General features: G+C 36.8%; 4 protein-coding genes and 1 non-coding gene across 11 annotated transcripts in view; 2 read left to right on the top strand and 3 right to left on the bottom strand.

The window, feature by feature from the left end:
• The window catches only part of ptk2aa (protein tyrosine kinase 2aa), a 60506-nt gene extending 58127 nt beyond the window's left edge, over positions 1-2379 (top strand). For all 7 annotated transcript variants that reach the window (XM_065284082.1, XM_065284038.2, XM_065284045.2 and 4 more), the window contains 2 exons: positions 949-1029; positions 1263-2379. In XM_065284082.1, the coding sequence (XP_065140154.1) occupies positions 949-1029; positions 1263-1475 (294 nt within the window). In that variant the 3' untranslated portion in view covers positions 1476-2379. The remainder of the gene's footprint in view (positions 1-948; positions 1030-1262) is intronic.
• Positions 2380-2852: 473 nt separating this feature from the next.
• ppp1r18 (protein phosphatase 1, regulatory subunit 18) lies at positions 2853-10332 on the bottom strand. Its single transcript, XM_065282783.2, has 3 exons — positions 7285-10332; positions 3929-4127; positions 2853-3159 (listed from the first exon to the last, which is right to left on the bottom strand). Exons 1-3 carry the CDS (start codon positions 10312-10314, stop codon positions 3140-3142), a joined length of 3249 nt encoding a protein of 1082 aa, XP_065138855.2. The 5' UTR covers positions 10315-10332; the 3' UTR covers positions 2853-3139.
• Positions 10333-11977: 1645 nt separating this feature from the next.
• On the bottom strand, positions 11978-16266 carry nrm (nurim). The gene is made up of 4 exons (XM_065284025.2): positions 15957-16266; positions 15225-15418; positions 14456-14632; positions 11978-14362 (listed from the first exon to the last, which is right to left on the bottom strand). Exons 1-4 carry the CDS (start codon positions 16129-16131, stop codon positions 14054-14056), a joined length of 855 nt encoding a protein of 284 aa, XP_065140097.1. The 5' UTR covers positions 16132-16266; the 3' UTR covers positions 11978-14053.
• Positions 15461-15533, bottom strand: trnak-cuu (transfer RNA lysine (anticodon CUU)). The gene has a single exon. It is a non-coding gene; the product is annotated as a tRNA-Lys (tRNA).
• Positions 16267-19030: 2764 nt separating the features above from the next.
• On the top strand, positions 19031-23400 carry glmp (glycosylated lysosomal membrane protein). The gene is made up of 6 exons (XM_065284001.2): positions 19031-19217; positions 20690-20962; positions 21047-21241; positions 21337-21555; positions 21633-21895; positions 22796-23400. Exons 1-6 carry the CDS (start codon positions 19119-19121, stop codon positions 22965-22967), a joined length of 1221 nt encoding a protein of 406 aa, XP_065140073.1. The 5' UTR covers positions 19031-19118; the 3' UTR covers positions 22968-23400.
• The last annotated feature ends 155 nt before the right edge of the window (positions 23401-23555 follow it).

Consider the following 23555-nt stretch of genomic DNA (forward strand, 5'->3'; position numbering starts at 1 on the left):
GTAATTACTTCATAATATTTAGGCCAGTCTCTAACCTTTCCTTGGATCAACAACTACAAAGCTTTTTGAAGAAAACAAGATTTTTTTTTAAAGTTTTCCTATCAGGTTTTAGAAAATCCCACCTAATAGAAACATCACTGGTAAATGTTTTAAATTCATTCCTAATTCTGGCAAGTCTGCTTGCTGTAAGATTTAAGTGCAATAAACCAGACTGTTCTCATCTCACATTTAAAGCACTGTGTGGCCATTTGAGGAAATGCTCTTAAACAGCTTCAGTCCTATTTTAAAGGATTACTTCACTTTCATAAAAAATCCTAATAATTTACTCACCCCCATGTCATCCAAGATGTTTATGTCTTTCTTTGTTCAGTCAAGAAGAAATTACTTTTTTTTTGCATTTTTTTTAGTTTTCACACATGTAACGCATGACTTTTCCACATGATTATATAATATGTAAGGTCACACGGCTAGTGCAAAACCAGAAGTTGAAAAATGTTTACCTTTTTTTGGTGAAAATGAGCTAGATAAGATCCTTAAGCCTCGGTTGGGATCCTTTAAAGACTTTTGAAGCTGCATTGAAACTGTAAACTGTTGAGGTTCACTAAAGTCCACTATATGGAGAAAAATCCTGGAATGTTTTCTTTAAAAAACTTAATTTCTTCTCGACTAAACAAAGAAAGACATCAACATATTGGATGACATGAGGCTGATCCTTTAATAACAGAAGTTTTTCTGTTAGCATTGTTGAATTCACCTCAGGTGCAGCTTCTCTTACCTGTGGTGTACCTCAAGGTTCTGTTCTCGCCCCAATTCTGTTTTGCTTGAATACGTTTCATTTGGAGTTGTTTTTTGGAAAATTGTGTCATATATGATTTTAATTTTAAGATATTGTGCAGTACTTTGTTGTTAATGGTGCTATAAAGTTAACATTGACATCTGTACTGACAGGATGTTGGCCTGGCCCTCAGAACTTTATTGGCTACAGTGGATGAGACGATTCCAGTGTTACCTGCCAGCACACACAGAGAGGTGAGACCGATCTCATAAGAGATTAATGTTTTCTGACTCTGACTAAATGATCAAATATTGGAGTTTTCTGCTGTCACAACCGCCAGTGGTGGATAAGCTACAGTGGTTATTATTGTGTGCTATATTATCTTTCATGATCCAACCATATTTTTCTGACAGATGATTTTATTCGTATTCTAACTTGTATTTACTACACATTGTGTATTCATCAGTCTGTTATTATCTCTGCTCAGATCGAGATGGCACAAAAGCTTCTGAACTCTGATCTTGGTGAGCTCATCGGTAAGATGCGATTGGCCCAACAGTACGTGCTCACCAGTTTACAACAAGACTACAAGAAACAGATGCTTACTGCGGCCCACGCGCTCGCCGTAGACGCCAAGAATCTGCTGGACGTGATCGATCAAGCACGACTGAAGATGTTAGCTCACAACCGGCCACATTAGTTTCTCCTGGATGGCTGGATCATCGGAGGAACGCTTCAGCACAGGACGTCCAAAACTTTTCATGCTTTCATGTACATCAGTGGACCGTAACTCAAAACTCCAGACACTTTTAACGGAAGACTTTTACATCAATAAACCCTTTTTAAAAAGACACTCATCAGGGTTTCATTGGCTGAAAGGATGACAAACACTCGTTTTATAAACCTTTAGCAGTGTTGCATTTGATATTGTATCCTCCTAACAAACGATCTCAGTGTGGAGAAACCTGCAACTGGAACCCACGTGAACTCTGAGCCAAAGTGGGGTTTAAGGCCAAAGGCATCACAAACGCTTCCTTTACATTATTTTGTATGGTGACCTCAGATGATTAAGGTGCATTGAGGGCTCGTGTTCTCCTCTGATAATCTCAGGGGTTCCACATGTGGGCACAACGGCTCCAAACATGTCTATGATGCCACCTCACTAGGTTTCGAGACACAGACAGATACTTTTTTGTACATATCTTAATATAACTAAAGCCAAACTACAGCAGTATTTAACATATTTTTTAAAGAATCACATCTACTTGTATCGGAAAAGAGGGATTTATAATAAAAAGATGGAAAGTAAAGTTACTCTGATGTGAGACGATTATTACACCAGGGACAGAAGTTCATATCACATATAAGTCACTTGAAGCACAGTACTGGTAAACTGTTAGAATCAACTACCTTCCAACTTCTTAACCATGACCCACTTTGTTTTTTATTAGTTTTTCCACACGCCAGACTTTTCAAATCAATAGATTTTTGATTAAATGACTTGTGTATAGAACAATCGTGAATCCATTTTCTCATTCTGATATAAATTATTCTCAGGAAGAACCAACTGTATAGAGCTTTTAACTAATAAAATATTATCTTTATCTTTGTCCTGTTGTCTTGTTTGTATTGAAACACACGAGATGTTCTTCAGAAGACTCTCAGATCTTCCTGCACAACATCATCTACTGTCATTACACCAAAAAAGTGGCAAATTAAATGTGCCGTTAAGCGTGTGTGTAGGGTCATCATGTGTAAAAGTGATTGCCTGTAGCCAAATATATAATTGATGAATCAGCATTGATTGTGAGATCATCTTAAAACTGCCACATCTTGCCTAAAGAACCCAGAATAAAACTTTTCATCAGTTTTTTTTTTTTTAGTAGTAATTAAATTTTTTAGCTTTATTTGTCTTTGATTAATTGTAAACATCAAATAGGTTTAAATGACATCTGAACTGACATCTCATCCCCTGTCTTTGATTAAATTGGAGGGGTTTATTTTTTTATAAATAACAAAAAACTCAAATGCATTACAGGATACAGTAAAATCAACTTTTGCAGAAACGCACAAAGCCTTAAGAGTTTCATAGATGAGGATTTATTATTCATAAAACACTGTAAACTGTGCAAACCATCAAGACCTGAGATTATTAACAATCAAATTTATTACTGAAACTCAGCAATCTCTGAATGTTAACAAAAAAAGATGCTTTAAAAATCTCATATCACATTCAAATACTTTTTAATTCTGCTACCAGACAAGAATACTAAACTATTGATTAAGTTTATGATTACTTACAGCTTCTGTAACTGTAAAGAAAGTATAAACTAAAGTGTGTAATGATTCATCATGGAGACTGAATTAACGCTTACAGGATTCATCTGAAACAGAGAGAGAGAGAAATAATAATGTTACTAAAAAACAAACATTACTTTCACTCTTAACAATCCTGGGTTTGTGTTTAACTTCTGGTTGAGTAACAGTTACCCAGCACAGGTTTATTTATAACCCAGTATCAAAGCTTTCAGCACAATGCAGTAACTGAAGACTCAGTTAATGTGAATTAGGAGTCGTGTTTCATTTCCTCTTAACAATACAGAGAAACCAACAGAGAAGTCTCATAGAAGTGAAGGTTTATTGGGAAGCACTACAGTTGGTGACTATAGAGTAAAATTTTCAAATAGTTATATAAAAAAATAAACCACATATAAAAAGCCAAATGATGCATATATTATATTAATAAACGCAATATTGCAAGGTCAAAGGGGTGGTTTCCCGGACAGGGATTAGATTAGTCCAAGATTAAAATAAATGTAAGATCTGTCCAAACTGAAAACATCTTGCACTGACATATCTTAAAATACATCAGTGTCCTTTGTTTTGCCTGAAAATGCACACAGGTAATGTTTTAGCAAGGCATGTTTGTTAAAACTAGTTATATTTCTTAATTAAACTAAGGTCTAGTCCTGTCTTAAACTAATCCCTGTCTGGGAAACCACCCAATAATTTTTTAAAACATCATAAATGAAATGTGTATCATTTAAATAAACATTGAGTTAACCCCCAAAACAGATCATTTATTAATCATATATGACTGTAGCATCTCTCCCCATGTTGTTTATTTTATGAGGTTATTACAATGACACTGACCCACTTTGAGGAACCGAATCCTTCCTGAGCTCCTGTCACTGCTGGACACAAACGCTCCGTTCTCCTCTTCCTCATCTTCCTCCTGCTCTCCCCCACACCTCCCGTCCTCTGGCACCGGATGAGGAGCGCAGGGATGAGAATCTTCTGATGGATATTCACAAACTCTCTCCAGCTGAGCGTCATCGAAACAAACCTTCACCTGAAACGCAGTCACATCAGTATTTAGATATTTAATCTCTAGTTAGCATATCATCTATAATGAACCCATTTCATTGGCTGTATTCTTCTGTTACAGAACATAAAGTCTCCATCAGTGTGTGTGAAACTAAAAGAAGAATGAAGGTCAGCGTGTGAACATTATAGAGGAGCTAAAAGTGAGTTTGTTTGAGATCTAACTGATGTGTGATATTGTCAGATGGTGTTCATAAATGGTGTAAGGTTAAGTGCATGCTCTTGTGTTTGTGTTACAGGAAATGAGAGGAGGAACAAACCATCGAGCTGTCACACGACCACTAAAAAAAACACACATACAGTACTGTATATAAAACACAAGATAATCCCAGGTCAGTCTAAAGTCTATGTTAGTTGCATTTTAATGTCACTTCTCTGTTTGTCACACATCACAGTTCGTTTGGATAAGAAAAAGCTCAAAGCGTTCATGCAATCACTGCTCTCCATATAAGAAATAACCAGACTGTCTGGATAAGATTTATTTCATAAGTTAATATGATAATGTGCTGAATGTGATAGCAGGCCATGTTGAGCAAAATCAGTGAAGAAATGAATCAGTAAATCCACACAAGAAACCAGAGGACTTTTACATTTATAATTCAGATTCATCTAAAGACTTCCTTTCATATTTGTCTTCTCTTTAAAGTTATTGTCATAATGTTGATCATGAAAACATTCTTCTGTGACCGCACATACTGAATTAAATTAAGTACGTACTCATCGACTGGTTAAATAGTACGTTTAATGTGACCTCGGACCATAAAAGCAGTCATAAGAGTCTTTTTTTATTTACAAATCATCTGACAGCTGAATAAACCAGCTTTCCATTGATATATGGTTTGTTATGATAGGACAATATTTGTTTGAGATACAACTATTTGAAAATCTGGAATCTGAGGGTGCAAAAAATTCAAAATCTTGAGAAAATCATCTTTAAAATTGTCTAAATGAAGTCCTTAGGATCTTTTTAGTGCTGGGCAAAGATAAATCGCAATTAATCGCAGACAAAATAAAAGTGATTTTTTTGCATAATACGTTTGTATACTGTGTGTAATTATTTTGTAAATTTAACCACACACACATACATATATTTATTTCAGAATGTTTTTATTTATATATCAATTTTTTATGTATATAGAATATATAAAAATATATATACACATTTAAATGTTTCTTAAATACATACATGAATATGTCTGTGTATTTACATATACATAATAATAACACACAGCACACACTCATATATTATGCATAAAAAAAAACACTTTTATTTTGTATGCGATTAATCTTTGACCAGCACTACTTCATATCCTAATGATTTTGTCATAAGAAATGGATAATGTTGACCCAAACAATATATTGTTGTTATGACTGGTTTTGTGGTCCAGGGTCACATATTGTGAAAATAGGTAATGAATGTAAATGAAATTTGGACATACTGTATCTGCCATGTTGATACATCACATGAAATACTGTACATCGTCATAGCAACAGGTGAGATGTTAACTTAAATACTATTAATCAAGTGCATTTTAACCATAAGGGACAAGTGTTTTCCTTCTGTTTTACATTTGAATTGTTTTACATGACTGCTTCCAACTTTTTAAATATGACGACGCCTCTCTTTTGTCTTCTTTGTTGACTGCCTCCTCTTCTAGGGGCTCACAGGATAGCAAAACTTACAAATCTTGCCAGAAGTATTAAGTCATCCGGGTACTTTTTGAATGCTGTTTTTTGAACACTATGAATTTGGACATATTACTATACAGTATGGAAATAGGCAATAGTGGTAAGATGTGAACAGGCCAGAAGACCTCACAAACAAGAACACAGTCAGAATAAAGATCTCATAAATCAGAGCAATGCTTACACAGACATTTCCAAAAGTGAAAGTTTTCAAGCTGAAAATGCAAAAACAAGCCATGGAAAGCAGAGTTACAGCAGATCAGATCTGTCTGATGTTTGTGGTTTCTCCGCTCATGGGCGTCAGATGTCCCAAATCACATCAGTGTTTCATACACAGCTTGTGACCCCATTGACATGAGAAATAAAGCATCAGATTATATGAGAATAGATATTTATCACATTAATTATAGCTGTTGATGAACCCAGCAGAGTAAATGCAACCCCTTTAAAGGGGACATTTCACAAGACTTTTTAAGATGACAAATAAATCATTGATTTCTCCAGAGTACATATGTGAAGTTTTAGCTCAAAATATCCCACAGATAATTTATTATAACATGTTAAAATTGTCACTTTGTAGGTGTGAGCAAAAATGTGCTGTTTTTAGGTGTGTCCTTTAAAATTCAAATTAGCTGCTAATGCAAACACTGATCACCATAATGGTGCTTTGTTGAAATTTAAACTCAATTTTGCTGTCAATTTTTTTCTCTCTCTCTCTGCACTTAATGTCAGTGCTGTTGTTGCATAGTGCAGATTAAGGGTATTATTATAATAAGATCCCCTTCTGACATCACAAGGGGAGCCAAATTTCAATGAGCTATTTTTCCACATGTTTGCAGAGAATAATTTACCAAAACTAATTTACTGGGTTGATCTTTTTCACATTTTCTAGGTTGATAGAAGCACTAGAGACCCAATTATAGCACTTAAACATGAAAAAGTCAGATTTTCACACTCTGACCCCTAAAAATCATTCATGAACTCTCATTTCAGATTTTTATGGCCTTTCAAATATAAACCAAGAGGAAGTTACAGAGAAAGAAATCTGAGAAGTTATCTGAGAAATCCTTGATTAAAAATGTTATCTATTGTTACCTAAATACTGCTATACAATGCACAATTGTGGTTAAGTAAAAATCAAGCATTTTCTGACGCTGTTCTTTCATTACACAGTAATTGAATGTCTTAGCTGCTACAGGGAGATTGTGACGTGAAGTGAAGCATGATGGCGTGACAGATAATCCTAATCCAGCTTTAACATACAAGAATGACTGTGGCCACAATCAAAGAGGACAGAGATGTCCTGACCCGACCGAGAGAAAGATCACACACACATTCATGCCTCAGGTCATCCATACTAAACCACTGTCACCTTATCAAATCATGTTTCAGTATCTGAATGTCTAAACCTCTCAGTAAACATAAATCTGTTCACTCACCGCTTTAGTTGTTCCTTTGTTCTTCATCAAGCACGACCGCTCCAGATTCTGATATCCTCCGATCACCTGGATCTCTTCGGCGGTCGGATATCTCTTTTTACCCGTGTCTTTGTTTGCACTGGTGTTAGTGGTGGACGGCTGGGCCTGTGGTGGTGGTTTTGATGGAGTTACTGTTGAGGTGTTTCCAGAAGGAGCTGATCCAGCAGATCTTCTAGGGGTGATGGTGATGGTGGTCCCTCTCTTCGCCGGTCCTCCTGATGCACTCCTAATGGTAAACAGCGGTGGAGAGGGGCCTGTCGAGGGAGATGAAGGACTGTTGACTTGTTCTGGGGTTGATAAAGAGTTTTCTGTGGGTTGGACAGTGCGGGCGTTGACGGTGAAGGACCTGAGCTGCTGAGGTTTGGGATGAGACCTTTGATCATTTTGTTGAGAAGGATTCATAGATGTTTGTGATTTCTGAGTCTCTTTGAGTATGTCTGGTCTCTTCTGGCCTTCAGCCGTCTTAACCTCCTGTGATGTCGTCACACTCTGCGTCTCTCCTTCCTGTTCCTTCAGCTTTAGCCGTTCTACCTGACGCTGGACCGTCTGAACACCTGTCGACTCCACCGTCCCAGGTTTGTCACCGTCCCTCCCATAACTCCACAGTTTTGCTTTCTCGGGCAGAATGTCCGGTGACTGTGTATTTCTGATGGGCTTGTATTGTCCCGTGGAAAGATCGGCTTTTCGTTCACCGATACATACGGCGCTCCTGGATCCCACCGGCTTGAGGTTATAGATCCGACTCATTTCGACAAGTGAGTCTGAAAGAGGTGGAGAGGGAGAAAGAGAGGGAGGGAGATATTCTTCCTCTAACAACTCTCTCTCTTTTTCGTCTTCTCCCGCGTTTAGGTTCTGTCGTCTCCAAATGCTGCGTCTGTCACACTCCTCTACATGATCTCTCTCTGTTTCTCCACGGAAGATATCGCTCTCGGATTCATCCCCAGAGATCTCCCCAACTTCTCTTTCTGTCGAGTCTGACCGTGACAGAGAAATAGGAACAGGAAGTTGAGGGCTTGCCACTGCAACTTCCTGTGTGACGTCAAACAGTCTGAGAGTCTGCAGTGTGGTTTCTTCCTGTTGAGTCAAAGTGCCTTCTGTTTCTCTGCTCTCCATCACTTCAGTCTTCTTCACACCGCTCAGTTTCTCTTCTTGTTGACGGATTCTTTCTCTTAATGACTCCACTCGGGTCAGAGGTCGTCCGGTCTTCCAGCTTCCTCTCCTCTCTACTCCTCCTCCTCCACCTTCTTCATCTCCAACAGGGAAACTTGGCCTTCTGGTTGAGGATACGTCAACTCCATAAAACACTGTTCTGGGGATGGTTACCTCCTCTTTGATTGGATGGGATGTTTTCTGCTGATTGTAAGTGATTGTGTCTGGATCTTCACATGAAGACATCTTCCCTGTCCTGTTGAGCTCTCTGTCCTTCTGGATTCTTTCTGTCCTGTGGTCCAGATCTTCTGACAGATGTGAAGAAGACTGAAGACTGCAGTCTGCTGATGGTGTGATGATATCTTTGGTGTTATCTGAGGGTCGGATATATGTACTTTGAACTACATTCACCTCATCCTGATTCCTTTTCCTCTTGACTTCCTCAGTTTGGCTTTTTCTTTCCATTTTCTCCTTCTCATTTGGCCTTATTTCACACCTATGATCACTTTGCATCTCTTTATCTATCTTTATCTCCCTCTCGCTGCTTTCTCTCCCATCACCTTTGATTGGAACTCGTCGGGCAAATGGGATGTCCTCTGGGTTTTTTATGGAGGCCACAATGAAGCCCTCATCTCCATCTGCACTCTCTTTCTGTCTCTTTTCATTCATCTGTACCTCTTCATCACGTCTGTGTCTCCCCCATCGTCTCGTGACTCTTGGTTCACCTTCTGATCGAACTTTCACGTTCGGTTTGACCCTGCGATCCGAGTACGTCCTCTCTATCACCTTAAACTCCGGTTCCTTCTCACAAACTCCGTTCTCTTGATGACACAGTACACGATCGGAGAAACTGAAGGAGCGTTTGGGAACACCTCGGAATGTCGGCTTCGTTTCGTCCTCCCGTACGGTACTGTATTTGATCCGGTTCTTGCCTGATGGGTCAAGGCAGTCTGTGCTCTTTGAACGAATTGGGGGTTTGGGGTGTTCACCAAACTTACTGAGCAGCTGACTGACTCGACCACCACATTCGGTTCCTCCGCCCTTGAGTTTTGTTATTCTCGTCATCAATGTCTCTTTTCTCCATATCTTCTCTCTCACTTCAGGTGTGTCTATCTCCTCGTCTGTAAATGATGGTTTGATGATCAACACTTCTGATGCTCTGATCTCTGTAACGCTTCCACCACCAGCCAGAAACTCTCTTAAATCCATCCTCATCCTCTTCTCTTCCACCTCCTCTCGAGCGCTCTCTCTCCTCTCCGGTCTTTCTTTGCTGTTTTTCTCTTTCTCGATGATAATGATGTTGTTTGCTTTGATGGTGTGAAGGCCTGTAACTGGAGTAAAGAGACATGTGCTGCTCTCTACCTCTCTGCACTTCTTCAGCGGTTCTTTCTCTCTTCCTTTGTCTGTCCATATCTCTCTATCTCGTCTTTTCCAGAACTCTCTCTCTCTCTTTACCTCCGCTTCTTTCTCTCTTCCTATATTATTGGTTCCATCGCATGTGTTGTCTCTCCTCCAGCTGTTCTCAGACCTGATGAAAGGATTGTGTTGGATGGAGGCGATGGTTTCTTCAGTTTGGAGATGGAGTGTGAGTTTATTGTCCATCTGTTCTGTAGCGATGTCCTCTATGATGGTCAAGACGTCTGCTGTATGCTGTCCACCATCTTTATCTCGTCCTTCATCTTGCTTTGCTCTCCTTCTCAGGATAATCCCTCTCTTCCAGGCAGGCATGTTGGCCAGCCTCTCCTCTTCCTCTCTCTCTCTTCTCTCTCTCTCCTCTTCCTCTCGTCTCTTGCGCTCTAATAGCAGTTGTTTCCATTCGGGTAGCGTGGACAAAGACATCATCACACTGTTTTTGATGAAAAGATGCTATTGATGTATTTTTATATGATTTAGTCTTGGCCAAAGCCTTTAAAAACAACACAAAAGTACATCTGTTAAATTTATTTGATAGGAGTGAATATAGCTGTAAGCAGTAATCTCTCGTCCAGTCTCGCTTTCATAGTTTTACTCATAATAAACAGATCTCTCTATACATGTAAGGGTCTAAACATATTGAACACACAATAATCAAGAGATCGTATACTGTATGACAAATGGTCTTTGAAAGAATGAAAATCACTTGACCTTGCGACTGTAATTCCTGAGTTGGATTCCTGATTCACCGGAATCAAGTTTTCCTCATCTTTTCATCTGTTACTCCAGTCAGACACTAAAGTCTTTCACTTCATGTTGAATCAGAAACTTTACAACAATGGATATGGATGAAGAAATCCCTGAAAGTGTTTGACTCCTGGGAATCTGTGCGCTTCTGTAGTAAATATTGCCGGCTTTAGAAGCACCGGACTGTAATCCCATAATTACATTAAACTCCAGCAGGAGAGAGAAAGACACACACACACTTGTTTAAGATGTTTAACATTGTTGTCTGCTGTCCTCCGTCTCTTAGACCTGCACCTGATACTGCATTATATATCTTTATATCACAGGTCTGTTGAATGCTTTATTCTGATTGGTTGAGAAATGCTCCACAGGTGTTGATTATTTTTCTGTAAACCGCACACCTGACATGTCAAATGTCTTAAAATGTCCACCAGAGCAATATCTGTAAGAGGAATAATGGACTCCAGTCTTTTGAGTTATTTGATAATAATGCACACCTGCTGTTTAACTCCACTTCGCATCATGTCACATTGGGTGTGTTTTTTACAAATAGTTCAACAGCCTGTCGTCATTGTTTAACTACATAATCCATGTTTTTATGATTTCTTATTAAGAGACATTGAGTATTTCTCATTTCACAACTTACCTGCCTATACATTTTTTGTTATAGTTAACTAGTACTATTCAAAGACTACAATTAATAATAAATAAAAAACCTGTCAATAATACTGTGTAATAATTGTTATATTTCAGCATTTTATTTTATGCAACATTGATCATTTAATACTGATGGTTAACTCAAGTCAAACTCTGATAAACACAATTTTGTTTAACATGCAGTTGATTATTTACTACATAATCAATATTAGGGCATTTATTTGTAAAACCACTCATAAGTCAATTTTTTATTGAGATTTAAAAATGAGATATGCATCATATGAAAGCTGAATAAATAAGCTAGGACATAATGATAGGACAATATTTGGCCAAGATTAAACTATTTGAAAATATTAAATCAAAAAAATAAAAATATTGTAACAAAAATCACTTTTAAAGTCCAAATGAAGTCCTTAGCAACTGCATCCACTCACAGAAGTGTTTTGATATTTATGGTAGGAAATTGACAAAATATCATTATGCAACATGATCTTTACTTTATCCATTTATGTTTTGTGCCAAAAATCATTAGGATATAATTTTGACCCATATTGTTGTTACAAATATACCCATGTGACTTATGACTGGTTTTGTGGTCCAGGGTCACATTTTGATCCTGCACTCTAAAAACATCATGTAGGAGATTTAGTTTTTACCTTTTGTAAAAAAAATCACAAATTCTGAAAGATTTATTAAACAAAGTTTACTGTTGATGTAAAAAATACATTCAGCTTTGTATTCGTTATGTAAACATATGTTCAGCTGTATTCATAACACAAAAAGGCACATCATTTTTCAGTAGTTATGACACATAAATGTAAACGCAAGCTGTTTGTCAAACCCAAATCCTCTAAAACACACATCAGAGACGTGCTACAGACCTTTAACATGATGATCAAAATATAAAAGCATTGACATTAAATATTATTGAATTGACATTGATACAGTCAGCAAAGTTTAAACAGCGGGTTTAAAAGCTCTCAATGGATAAACATATTGACACAAGGAAAATATTTTGTTTTTTTCTCCATTATATCTGATAGCTGCTCATGGGATTGAGTGTGGTGCGTGTGTTGTGTGTGTGTGTGTGTGTGTTGTTAATAAGTCTGGTCAGACCAGAGTAAAGCAGTTTAATCTCCTGACCTGTGCTCCTCAGATCCTCTCCAGCTGACTAAAAATACAATGACCGATCATGAAAATAGACAAAGACACAATTTGGTTTGATATAAAAATATTCCTGATGAACGCATCTCTTTTCTGCTGGTCTTTATCATCTGTTAGAGGAAAGAGAGTTGGGCTGAATCCCAGTTTACACACCATTTCTATACTACATACTATAGTACTTTTAAAACAGTAGGCTGAGGTGTTTTACTATTTGTGCTTGAAATATTAATGAATTGTAATGAATTGATATCTTGACAATAATTGACTCGCATGCAAACACAAAGTAATGAATAAAGAGATCTGTGGTACACAATGACTGTGTAGTCTATAACATACAAGCATAGTTTTGCATCACTACTTTTAGTGCAATGAAGTATGCAAACTAAGAAACAGCCGTGTATTACAAACCCTTTCAATATTGAAACACTTTCTCAATAACAGATTCTTCAATTCAGTTTTTGCTTGTTGAAATGCTTCTTCAAAAATCACAAAAGTACCTAAATACATATTCTTGATATCAAAAATGATATTTAAACTAGTAAAATATGATCGACACCCGGTTTAGTTCTTAACTATAACTACTCTTACATGTGTCATGTAAGATCATACCATATTAATTTTTTAAAAACATTTCAAGAAACTGCAAATGGATGATGAAGATGAACAAATAAAAGATGCTTTACCAAACCAGTAACTCTTACTTAAATAAAAATTAACTATTTTACTGCAGTTAAAACAAAAAAAATCATAGCTACTGTAGTAAAAGCATAGTTACCACAAAATAAATAATACATCACTTTGGACAAAAGCGTCTGCTAAATGACTAAATGTAAATAAATTTTGTAAACCATGATTTTCAATAACCATAGTTAAACCATGGTTACTGTAGTAAAAACATGGTTTAGCTGATAATAATCAAAACACCAAAAAAACGGTTACTACATTTTTACTACAAAAAATTGTTAATTTTCATAAGGGAACATGCTTAAGACCAGCATGAGCTGGTAGCAGGTTTTAGCTGGTTTTATTTTGGCAGTAGCTGGTTTAAGCTGGTCCTCGCAGGCTGGCAACCCTTACGAAAATTAACCATGGTTTTACTACAGTTAAAACAAACAAAAAAAACATGGTTACTGTAGTAAAACCATGGTTTTGCTGATAGTAATCAATACACCAAAAAACATGGTTACTACACTTTTACCACAAAAAAAAAACATGGATAATTTTCGTAAGGGAAAGCTGGTCTTCCAGCCTGACTAGCTAATTCCAGTTTAAAAAGTGACCAAAAACAAGCCAGACCAGCAAAACTAGTTAATACCAAGCTGGATTTAGCTGTTTTTTTTTCAGTAAGGGTACGAGACAGGTGACGCATTACAATATCAACAGTATAAAAACACATCATCAACAATTTAGATAAAAATTCTATAAAAATGTCTTTTAGCAAATTTTTTTGCATTTAACAAACCAGTAATTTTGTAACAAAATATATTTTTTGTTATGAATATTAACACTTTCCCTTTTTAGCAAAATATCAATTTCAAAGCAATGCAAGCGACAAAAATAATGAAACTAGTACTCTACTGTAAACCTCATTCTTGATTCTTCAGTCCTGTTTGTTGATGTTGTTATTACTCTGATCATTTTCTTCTAGCGGAGCACCGAAGAGTCTCAGTTTGGTCTGCAGCTGCCGGTTGAGATACGTGCAGTCTTGTGTATCCAGAGAATGAGCGAGGATCAGATAAACAGACAGATAAAGAGCCAGCAGGAGTCGATCCAGAGGAAAACTCGGAAGAAGCCAGAGAACCACCAGCAGCTCCACACAGACCGGATGTCTCAGGTGAGCAAAGAGGCGCTGGGCGCGTGGAGACTTTAAAGAGAGAGGATCACCCAGACCCAAACACTCATAATACACCTGAAAAACACACAGGACAGGAGGACACGTCTCACTCTTTAGTGTACAGTAGAGTAAAAATACATGTTGTTATATAATGATGATTCACAGTACCTGTTTGATGCCCAGTAATTCTGGATAGTCAAAAATCAGTAAAATACTGCAGATGATCGCCCAGCACAGAAAGTGTAAAATAAAACAGATGAGAGGGAAATAAATATCCCAGCTTGTATTTTGCACAGACCACAGACAGGGGGCGCTGGTGATCGGTTGCCAATAGCGCATCAATACCTGAACACAACAGTTAGAAATTAATAGATTATATATCAGATTATTTTTACAATGACAGGTTTTATTTATGAAGAAGGATTAGGGCCAAGATAAAATAAAAAAATAAAACCATCTTGAGATTAAAACCATTATAATGCAATATGATTTAAATAGTAGTTTTTAGAGAAGAAAGATAAAATAAATCAAATTACAAAATTATTTTCAAGATATTTTGAATGTAAAAATAGGACATTCTTCTTAATGACTTAATTTTCGAAATCTCACAACTTTATTCTCATAGTGTTGGCTTTATTCTCGCAATATTACTTAATTTTACTTTTTTTCTCTAAAAACTACTAGGTAAATCTTGCATTATAATGACTTTAATCTTGAGATGTTTTTTATTTTTTATTCCTCCTTGGTATTTATTGCATTTGTATGATGTAGTAATTATAAATCAGACATCCAGCCAACAAAAGAGAAACGTTTTAAAAAGGTGCATTGAGTTTCTGTACACAAACACACTACTTTTATTAGTTTAAAGATGCACAATATCAGTATTTATTTCGAAGATGACAAATAGACAGACATACAGAGAGTATTGTGTAGTTACCTGCATTGCTATAGCGGTAGTAAAGCAGTACATGGTTCTGCTTAAAACCCCCAGAAGGTTCTGACAGCTTCTCTTCACTGGAGCCCAGGCCAACACACTGTGCTGAAGACTGAAGAGGACCAGAAGGAAAACATCCACAGCTACAGCCTTTAAAACCCCGCTGTCCCGTAGAGCCACAGACCATGACACGGACTCTAAGTACAAACACAGAGGAACAAAAACTCAGAAAAGATTTCCGCCCAACGTGGGGCTCGAACCCACGACCCTGAGATTAAGAGTCTCATGCTCTACCGACTGAGCTAGCCGGGCTGTACGTGCACGACGCACACACGCCGTAATGACGACACAAGCGTGCGTCTGTTTTTGCATATTACTAGTGGACAAGAAATGTAATTTTAATTCAATACCTGTAACTACTAATCAAACTATCCGTTTCATTATCAAATGCATGCATAAATACTACAAAGTACAGCCCTAAGTTTATAAAAAAGGTTCATAATAATTTTATTATGAAGTATTACATTTTTTTGTATTATTTAGTATTAAAAGTTACATAGAGTAAGTTACGAGAAAAACTACACTATGAAAAAAGAACAAACAAGAAGCTTATAGGCATAAACTAATTATTGATGATTAAATTCACATCACTTTTTGTGCACATAAGGTCTAAAACACAGATGTGAAAAGCTGCTGGTTCTTCAGTTGAACGTTTGCTCAAGCATGCGCACTTACCTCGACACAGAGGCGCGTCCCCGCTCAGGTTATGAAAGATTGCGCGAAAAGACACAAAGCGAACAAAATCAGCACAGGTCACGAAAACGAAGATGAAGTTAATCAACGCCGAAACACAGAGAAAGCAATCGCGAAAAGTCACCGACGCCATGATAAAAGGTGTGTTCGACTTCATGCGCTCCTGCGCACATTGGCTGCGCAGAAATATCCTATGACACAAAAGTATCTCGAGAACAGACGGATTCGTGTGCTTTGGAATCGCTCTCGCGGTACTGTGATGTCATCCCTCTTGCGCAGCGTCGCATGAATTTGAAAACATTTCGATTTCAAACGGAGAGGCGATAGCTTCCGGAAAGTGCAGCTTCAGTCACAACATTTAACCACTAGATGGAGACACACTTCATGTTATCAGGTACATATGGTTTAATTTCTTAAACGTTAAAATAATTCTATAATTTTAAGAGTAAAAAGTTTAAAGCTGTTTATCTTTCTGTGGGTTAGTTAATACTATAAATTCTTCAGCAATAAACACTGTACAAAAATAAATAAATGTTAACATTATAATGTAACTTGTAACACTTGCAATGACGTCTCGTTTACTTACATTGGTAAATGCGTTATCTAACATGAACTAAGACAAATACAATTGTTCATTGCTCATGTAAGCTCGTTGTGTATTAACCATTGTTATCAGATTCATCGTTTGACTGTAAATATGAATTAGTCAATGCTGAAATAAATAAAGATGAATAAATTGCCAGTGTTTTTTTTTAAATAATATAGAAAGGACAAAACCTAAACATATGTGGCTTTGTTATAGCTGCATTGTGTGGTTTAGTTGCAGTCAGATGAATGCAGTCAGTCAGGAAGTCATAACCAATTATTGCGTGACAAATGCTGTGAATCAGATGTGGTGAGAGAGTTGTTTGTTTCCAGCATCTGTATTCAACAAGTTTTTTGACATTGCTTTATATTATTAAGGTTTTTTATTATAATCAAGATTTATATGATAAACAAAAGACAGGTGACATTTTTTAAGACCGTACAGTATATGTTAATTTATGTGTTGATGATGAGTCTGAGCTTCACTGGCAATAATAAAGACAACACTTCCAACATCTAAATTGAATTATACATGAATGTGAGAATTAACTAACAGGACACATCTGAGACACTAAGTTTTTTTTAAGGCTGTTTAACTGCTGCAATGCTGGACATATTATACTTGCAGTAATATGTTTAAGGCAGTGAGTTAAATAAAGCAGATATTGGTGTGAGTGTTTAATCTGAGGTGAGTACAGTTGCATCTTTTCCTTCAGCCCAGCCTTTCTGCCAACCGTGTTGATGAATAACTCCAGCTGCAGCCATTGTTGCAAAGAAAAATATCACAAATGCAAGTCCACCAAACATCAAGACTCTGTCTGTTACCGTCAGATCATCTACAGACAGAGAGAGATTGATTCATAACAGTGTTATATGAAGACGTTACAGTAAACTATTGCAGTGAAATCTCAGGATTCATAAGGAATCAAAAGTGAGACATTCAAGCAGGAATAATGATTGCTTATACCTGTGATCTTAACCAGTTTGTTTTCTCTGTCAAAATGTCAATTTTCCTCTCTGAAGTTTTCTTAAAAAATTTTTTTTCAGTTGTCATCAAAACTCTTAAACATTGTAAACACGGTTCAAAGCTCAACATTGAAGTGGCAGTAAAAATATAAGCAGAGAAATGAAATCATAAAGGACTGACCCTCAAGCTGTGATGGTCAAGGTCAAAGTGCATCTCTGGAGTATCTGATTTTCCTCCACAGAAAAAAAATAAAATAAAGAAATAAAGTTTTAAAAGTTGATTTATATATTTGAAGTAAAGTATATTTACCACTGTAAGTGATGTGCATAAGACAGCACACATAAGAGAATGAATTTATCCATTGAATTAGATTTGAGTCAACTAACCTCACATTAGAGGTTTCAGCACAGTGAAGAGACTCAAACCACACTGTGTTTCACTTCCTTACCAGAGCATGTAAAGCTTTGTGCAATTGTGTCTCCATTCATGTGCTTTATTTTTATGTTTTGAATCTTAAATTACAAATATTCAGAGAAATCTATACTTATGAGAAGACATGTTTTAGCATGATAATAGATGTGTGTGTCTGTTTTGACAGTTGAAATTTAATATCATAAACAACAACTTTAGCCTCTAAGTCCATGGGCTTTTTGAAATCTTGATGGCCTGTTTTAAGAAAACTGCAAATCCAATCCATTATAATAGATGTAATGTAGCACACCAGCTTGAAGGTAAAATATGTAACCTGAAAGCTAGGAGGAGTTAGAATCAGTATAGAGATATCAGTAAATCGCTGTTGGCTTGAAAAATAAAACCAAGTAACAGTAAAAATGAAAAATCTGAATAAGAAAAATTTATTGCTAAATGTGCCTGCAAGCAAAGGCTGGTATATAACCACCTGAACATCCAATCAGCAGACACATAATAAAATAATAAAATATAAAAGATATAAAAGTATAAAGACAGATTAACTAGTGAGTAAATATATACTGTAAATATACATATTGATACAATGATGTGTACCCACTGATTTATATAAATTTATATAGATCAATGCAATGCAATGTGCTAAAGAGCTAACAATATATACAGAATAAATACAGATTAATTTACAATTTATTTATTGGATTAATTACAGTTAAAAACATTAAGCTGCATAAAGATTTACTTTTACCACAATAAAACCATGGTTAATTTTCGTAAGCTTTTGTGGTCCAGACATGCATGCAAGATTTTATCTAATACGTTTTTATTTGATAATTGTCTAATACGCGAATATTTTTATTTACACGTCTCTAGACTTTTTATATTTACATTTATTTAAAACGTTTGTTTTGTCTGCTGAGTTCAACATAAGTCGATTGACTTTTATTTTGAAATGACGCGTATTTCTCTGTTCTTTTACAGCAGATCCTGGATCAGCACTGTTCATTACTGTTGTTCTTGTTTCCGTGTTTCAGACTCAGATCAGAGTTAAGATCTGATCATAGATCAGTCGTTTGGAGTCAGGCGAGTCACATGACTTCTGACAAACACAACACGGCAGCAGAACTCTGATTTCTGGTTCCTCATCTGTTTTAAGAGTTGAAGTCATGTCGATGTTTAAATTGTGTTTTATCTGCTCGGTGCTGTCTGTCGTCTTCACTTCAGCGTCTGCATTCATGACAAATGGAGAAACATTTCGACGAAAGGTACATTTAAACGATACGACTAATCTTATACCGGCAAAACCACAACAAATGAATGACAATGTGTTTCTAATGTAATAATTGGTCGTTTATTTGAACTAAAGGATGCATTATAGATTAATATTTTAAGACTTTATTATTAACGTTCAAACAGTAATGTTATATCATGATAAGTTATGTCATTGTGTTCCAACCCTAAACTAAACCACTGCAGCATCTCTTTCTCTCTATCCTGATAATACAATCAAATCTTTTAATACGTTGTCAGTGATGTTTCTGTATGTCATGTTCCTTTAAGAGACAAAAGAATTAAGGGAATTTTCAAATCTGAAAGCGGAAACTTTCCATGGGAATTAACAGGAATATATGGGAATTATATAAAGATAATTTCTTGAATTCTGCACACAAAATAATGTCAATTTTTCATGTTTTCACGTTAATTACATACATTTGTTTAAAACTTCCTTGTGCTGTGTGTAAGTTAGTGTGCAACAACATTACAGCATTGTAAAGGCAAATACACGGACTGAGTAAACATTTAGGTGAAATAATTTAAAAACACCCAAACGTTTGAACACATTATTACGATTTTAATGTTTTTGAAAGAAGTCTTTTATGCTTATCAAGCTTGCATTTATTTGATCAGAAATATTTGATAAAAAAGTGATATCTGAAGGATTTTTGATCAAAAAAATCGAATCTTGATGAGTGTAAGTATCAGGATTCTTCAAAATTTGTATTAACGTGCATGCATGTACAGTGGCGGATTTAGCAAATTGGGGGCCCAAGGCGAAGGTATGTATGGGGCCCCCCTATCTGATATAAAAGAAACGAAAAAAAGTTTACTCCAAAATGAAGATGGAAAGCGGAAAACACACAAATTGTAGCACTACACAAACCAATAGAGAATAATTCCATTTATATTTGTCTTGATTCGTCTCTGTTCGTGTACTTTTCCAGTCCTCCTGTCATTCTGTGTTTATTTTTGGTGCCCTCTCAGGACCTGGTGCCCTACGCACAGCGCGTGATGCGCGTTATGGGAGCGGCGGGGCTGTATAGAAGTTTCCCAGAATTCCAGATAACTCCCATAAATACCCTGTCATTTTCAAATTTGGAATATTTCCAAAATTCCCCACATTAAGTTCCCATGGAAAGTTTCCAGAAATTTACTGGAAACTTTCTGTCCCTTTGCAACCCTACTAAAGAATAAAATATGATTTATTTGTCAACTGCTCTATTATATTTAAGACACCATTAGTACATTGAATGAAAATAATATTAATCTGAGTAGTCATATATATTCTGTAAAGCTTTGATATTTGTGCTAAAATGCTTATTGGTGTAAAGCTGTTTTGCAACATTGCTAAATTCTAAATACAAATGTAATTGGAAATATAATTTAATAGATTGTTTTAATATGCAATTAAACTTCTCAGACTTTGTCATGGTCATTCTAACTTCATCTTTTATTTCAGTTGTCTGTAGAAGTGAATCCCGGTCTGAATCCTCCCTCTTCACTTCCCCCTGGAGTCAATCTGGTGCACGTGCGGGCACAGGGTCACAATGACACCCTGCACTTCATCTTCTGTAACCAGGGGGCGCCATCACTGCTGCTGGTCCACACTAACAGCACCAAGTCAACAGTGCACGTGAACTGGCCTGAGTTTATTAACCGCACTTCATCTGGCAGCCTGAAGGTGGAGCCACAGAGCAGCGTTCAGTACAGCAATGCACTCATGATCACCAGAGTAAGTCAAACTTTATATGAAGGATTGATCAAGAGCAGATTGAGCATGTAATAAATCAAACAATATCTTGTGTGTTTGTCTCAGCTGTGGGAGTACAGTGATGTCAATAACACAGCAGACCCACAAAATACATCAGAGTCCAGATTCTACCCACCATATGAGCTCCAGAACTTCATCTGGTCTGATCTGAACACAACAGTTAATCAGTCTGATCACAGGATCATGATCTGTGGAGGTGACAGGACCGTCAGTTTTATCAACGGCTCCTTCTGTCTGCAGGTGAGGAGAAATTAAATAAACAAACAAACAGATGCGATCTGCAGAGATGCTGTGTCGTCACCTGTATGTGTGTCTGATCTCCTCTAACACATCAGATCTCAGCGTATGAGTCAGAAGGTCGAGAGTCATCGTGGCCGAGCCTCCTCCATAACTCAAACTCTACACAGGTGCGCATGTGGCTTGACGGCGTGACGTCGCGGGGCAATAACTCCAGATTCATGCTTGAGCTGCAGACGGTTGGAGACTCTGAGTTTCAGGGCCGAGTCGACGTCCGCAGCTCTATAGATGACGAATACACGCCCTCCATTTTTAAGGTGAAAACATCTAAAGGTTTTACTGAATGTTTAGGTTTGCTAATATTCACCTCATGTGTTCACCTCAATGTCCTCAGGTGTCTCAGTGGGTTTCATTTCCAGTCAACAGCAGCAGGATTTGGGGTTACACTCAATGGAAACCTGTGGCGTATCGTAAACCCAGACCGGTTTTTGAGGATGCCACACCCTGCAAACACTCACAGCCCGTTCCCATCGCCCAGCCGCCTCACTCGGGTCTGATTCAGGCGTATTTCAGAGGTCATCCACAGACCTACGGGCTGAACATCAGCTTTGGAATCGCTGGAGATCCGTTTTATAACGTCACCAATTACCTCAGCTGGTTAGTGAGACAAACTCTTCATAATCAAACCTCTTCACTACACATTAAACATCGATACAAGTGAATAATAACTTTGTGAATGCAAGAGACATACATATGATTTTCACCATATCTCTGTCTTAACCCTAATCCCAAATGAACTCACACTTTTATAATTGAACATTTTTATGAACACAATTTTAATAAAATAGCCTCAGTTTTGTGTAGAATTGCAAATGAATGATTTTTTCTGTTCAATGCATACAAACTTTAGGACATCAGTACATCCACTCATGCTTTTGAGATTTCAGTGATTTCCACATGAAAATTATTCTGCTTTTTCTGTTAATTATGCCCTATTTAGATAGTAATTGTTCTTATGAGGATGTCTGTAAAAGTATATGTGACCTGTGCTGGCAAAATGAGTCTGAACACGTACATTGTAATTTTAAGCTAGAGGCAAAAGAAAGTACAGAGGGTTCCCATGGGTTCTTGAAATCCTTGAAAGTTTGTGAATCTGGTGAAATAATTCAAGGCCCTGGGAAGTTTTTGAAAATATACATACATAGATACAGGTCATTGAAAGTGTGGGAATTTATTTTATGCAAGAAGTATTTTGGGAAACTGGAAAAAAATCATATTATTTCCTGTGTAGTGTAGGATAATATCAAAGAAATGTCTAGCCTTTTAAGCACACGTTATAAACTGTTCACTTTAAATGTTTATATCTTATAAAGAATGTCAAAATAAATAACTCATTTTTGAACATTTGCTCATTTCGACTCATTTTGCCAGCACGGGTCACATTTCATAACTGTATGATTAGTTTTTGTGTGTTTGTGAAATAATAACACTGATCTGTCACTCATTGACTATCTGATCTGAACTTTGATCTCTCGTTGTGTCTCATTTACTCGACAGGACTGTTTTAATGGGCATGGGTGACCCTCCGGCTGATTCCTTCTCTACGTTAATCATCATCATCATGGCTATTGGACTCGGCACACCGCTGGTTCTTATTATCGTGGGTGGAGTTTTTGTGTGGATTCGTAAGAGGATGTCACAATCCACGGGTTATGAGCCAATCAACTGAGACTGTATGGTACAAATTCTGCCTTTACTGATTGGTAGTGTGGTTGTCATTCACCACCTACACACAAACTCTGTCAGGATTGGTCAGTGCACTTTAAAATTGGCCAATCAGGGAATGATACAGTATTTGACTTCTGTGGACTGCAGGATGAAAGGTTTTCTCTTGTCTGGATTTAATGTCATGTTACTGTTTGATCGTACAGCAGATCAGAGTAGAAATCCAAGATTCAGTCGAGTGATTTTTGATGATTTTTTCTTGTAAAATCTGACCTGTAAAAAAACTGACATTTGATGGTGGAAATTAAGGAGATTTTAATATATGTGAATGAAAACAATCAAAACTGCACTTAAGTGTTTCTCAGGGATTCTCGCTGTTAAACCACTGAATTTTTTTTATCCTGATAATAAAATGCATCATTTGTTTTTAAGAGAAATGTACTATGAGTTTATAATAAAGTAAATGTTACCTGTAAATGTTGACAAAAGCAGCCAGAGACGTTATGCATGCAACCTCCAAATCAAAGACACGTCCATTAATCTGTTACTTGTCTTTTAATCTGTTTAATACGCACAATTTAATCTATCCTGT

The sequence above is a fragment of the Paramisgurnus dabryanus genome, chromosome 19 (genome assembly GCF_030506205.2).
Source record: "Paramisgurnus dabryanus chromosome 19, PD_genome_1.1, whole genome shotgun sequence".
Taxonomy (NCBI): domain Eukaryota; kingdom Metazoa; phylum Chordata; class Actinopteri; order Cypriniformes; family Cobitidae; genus Paramisgurnus; species Paramisgurnus dabryanus.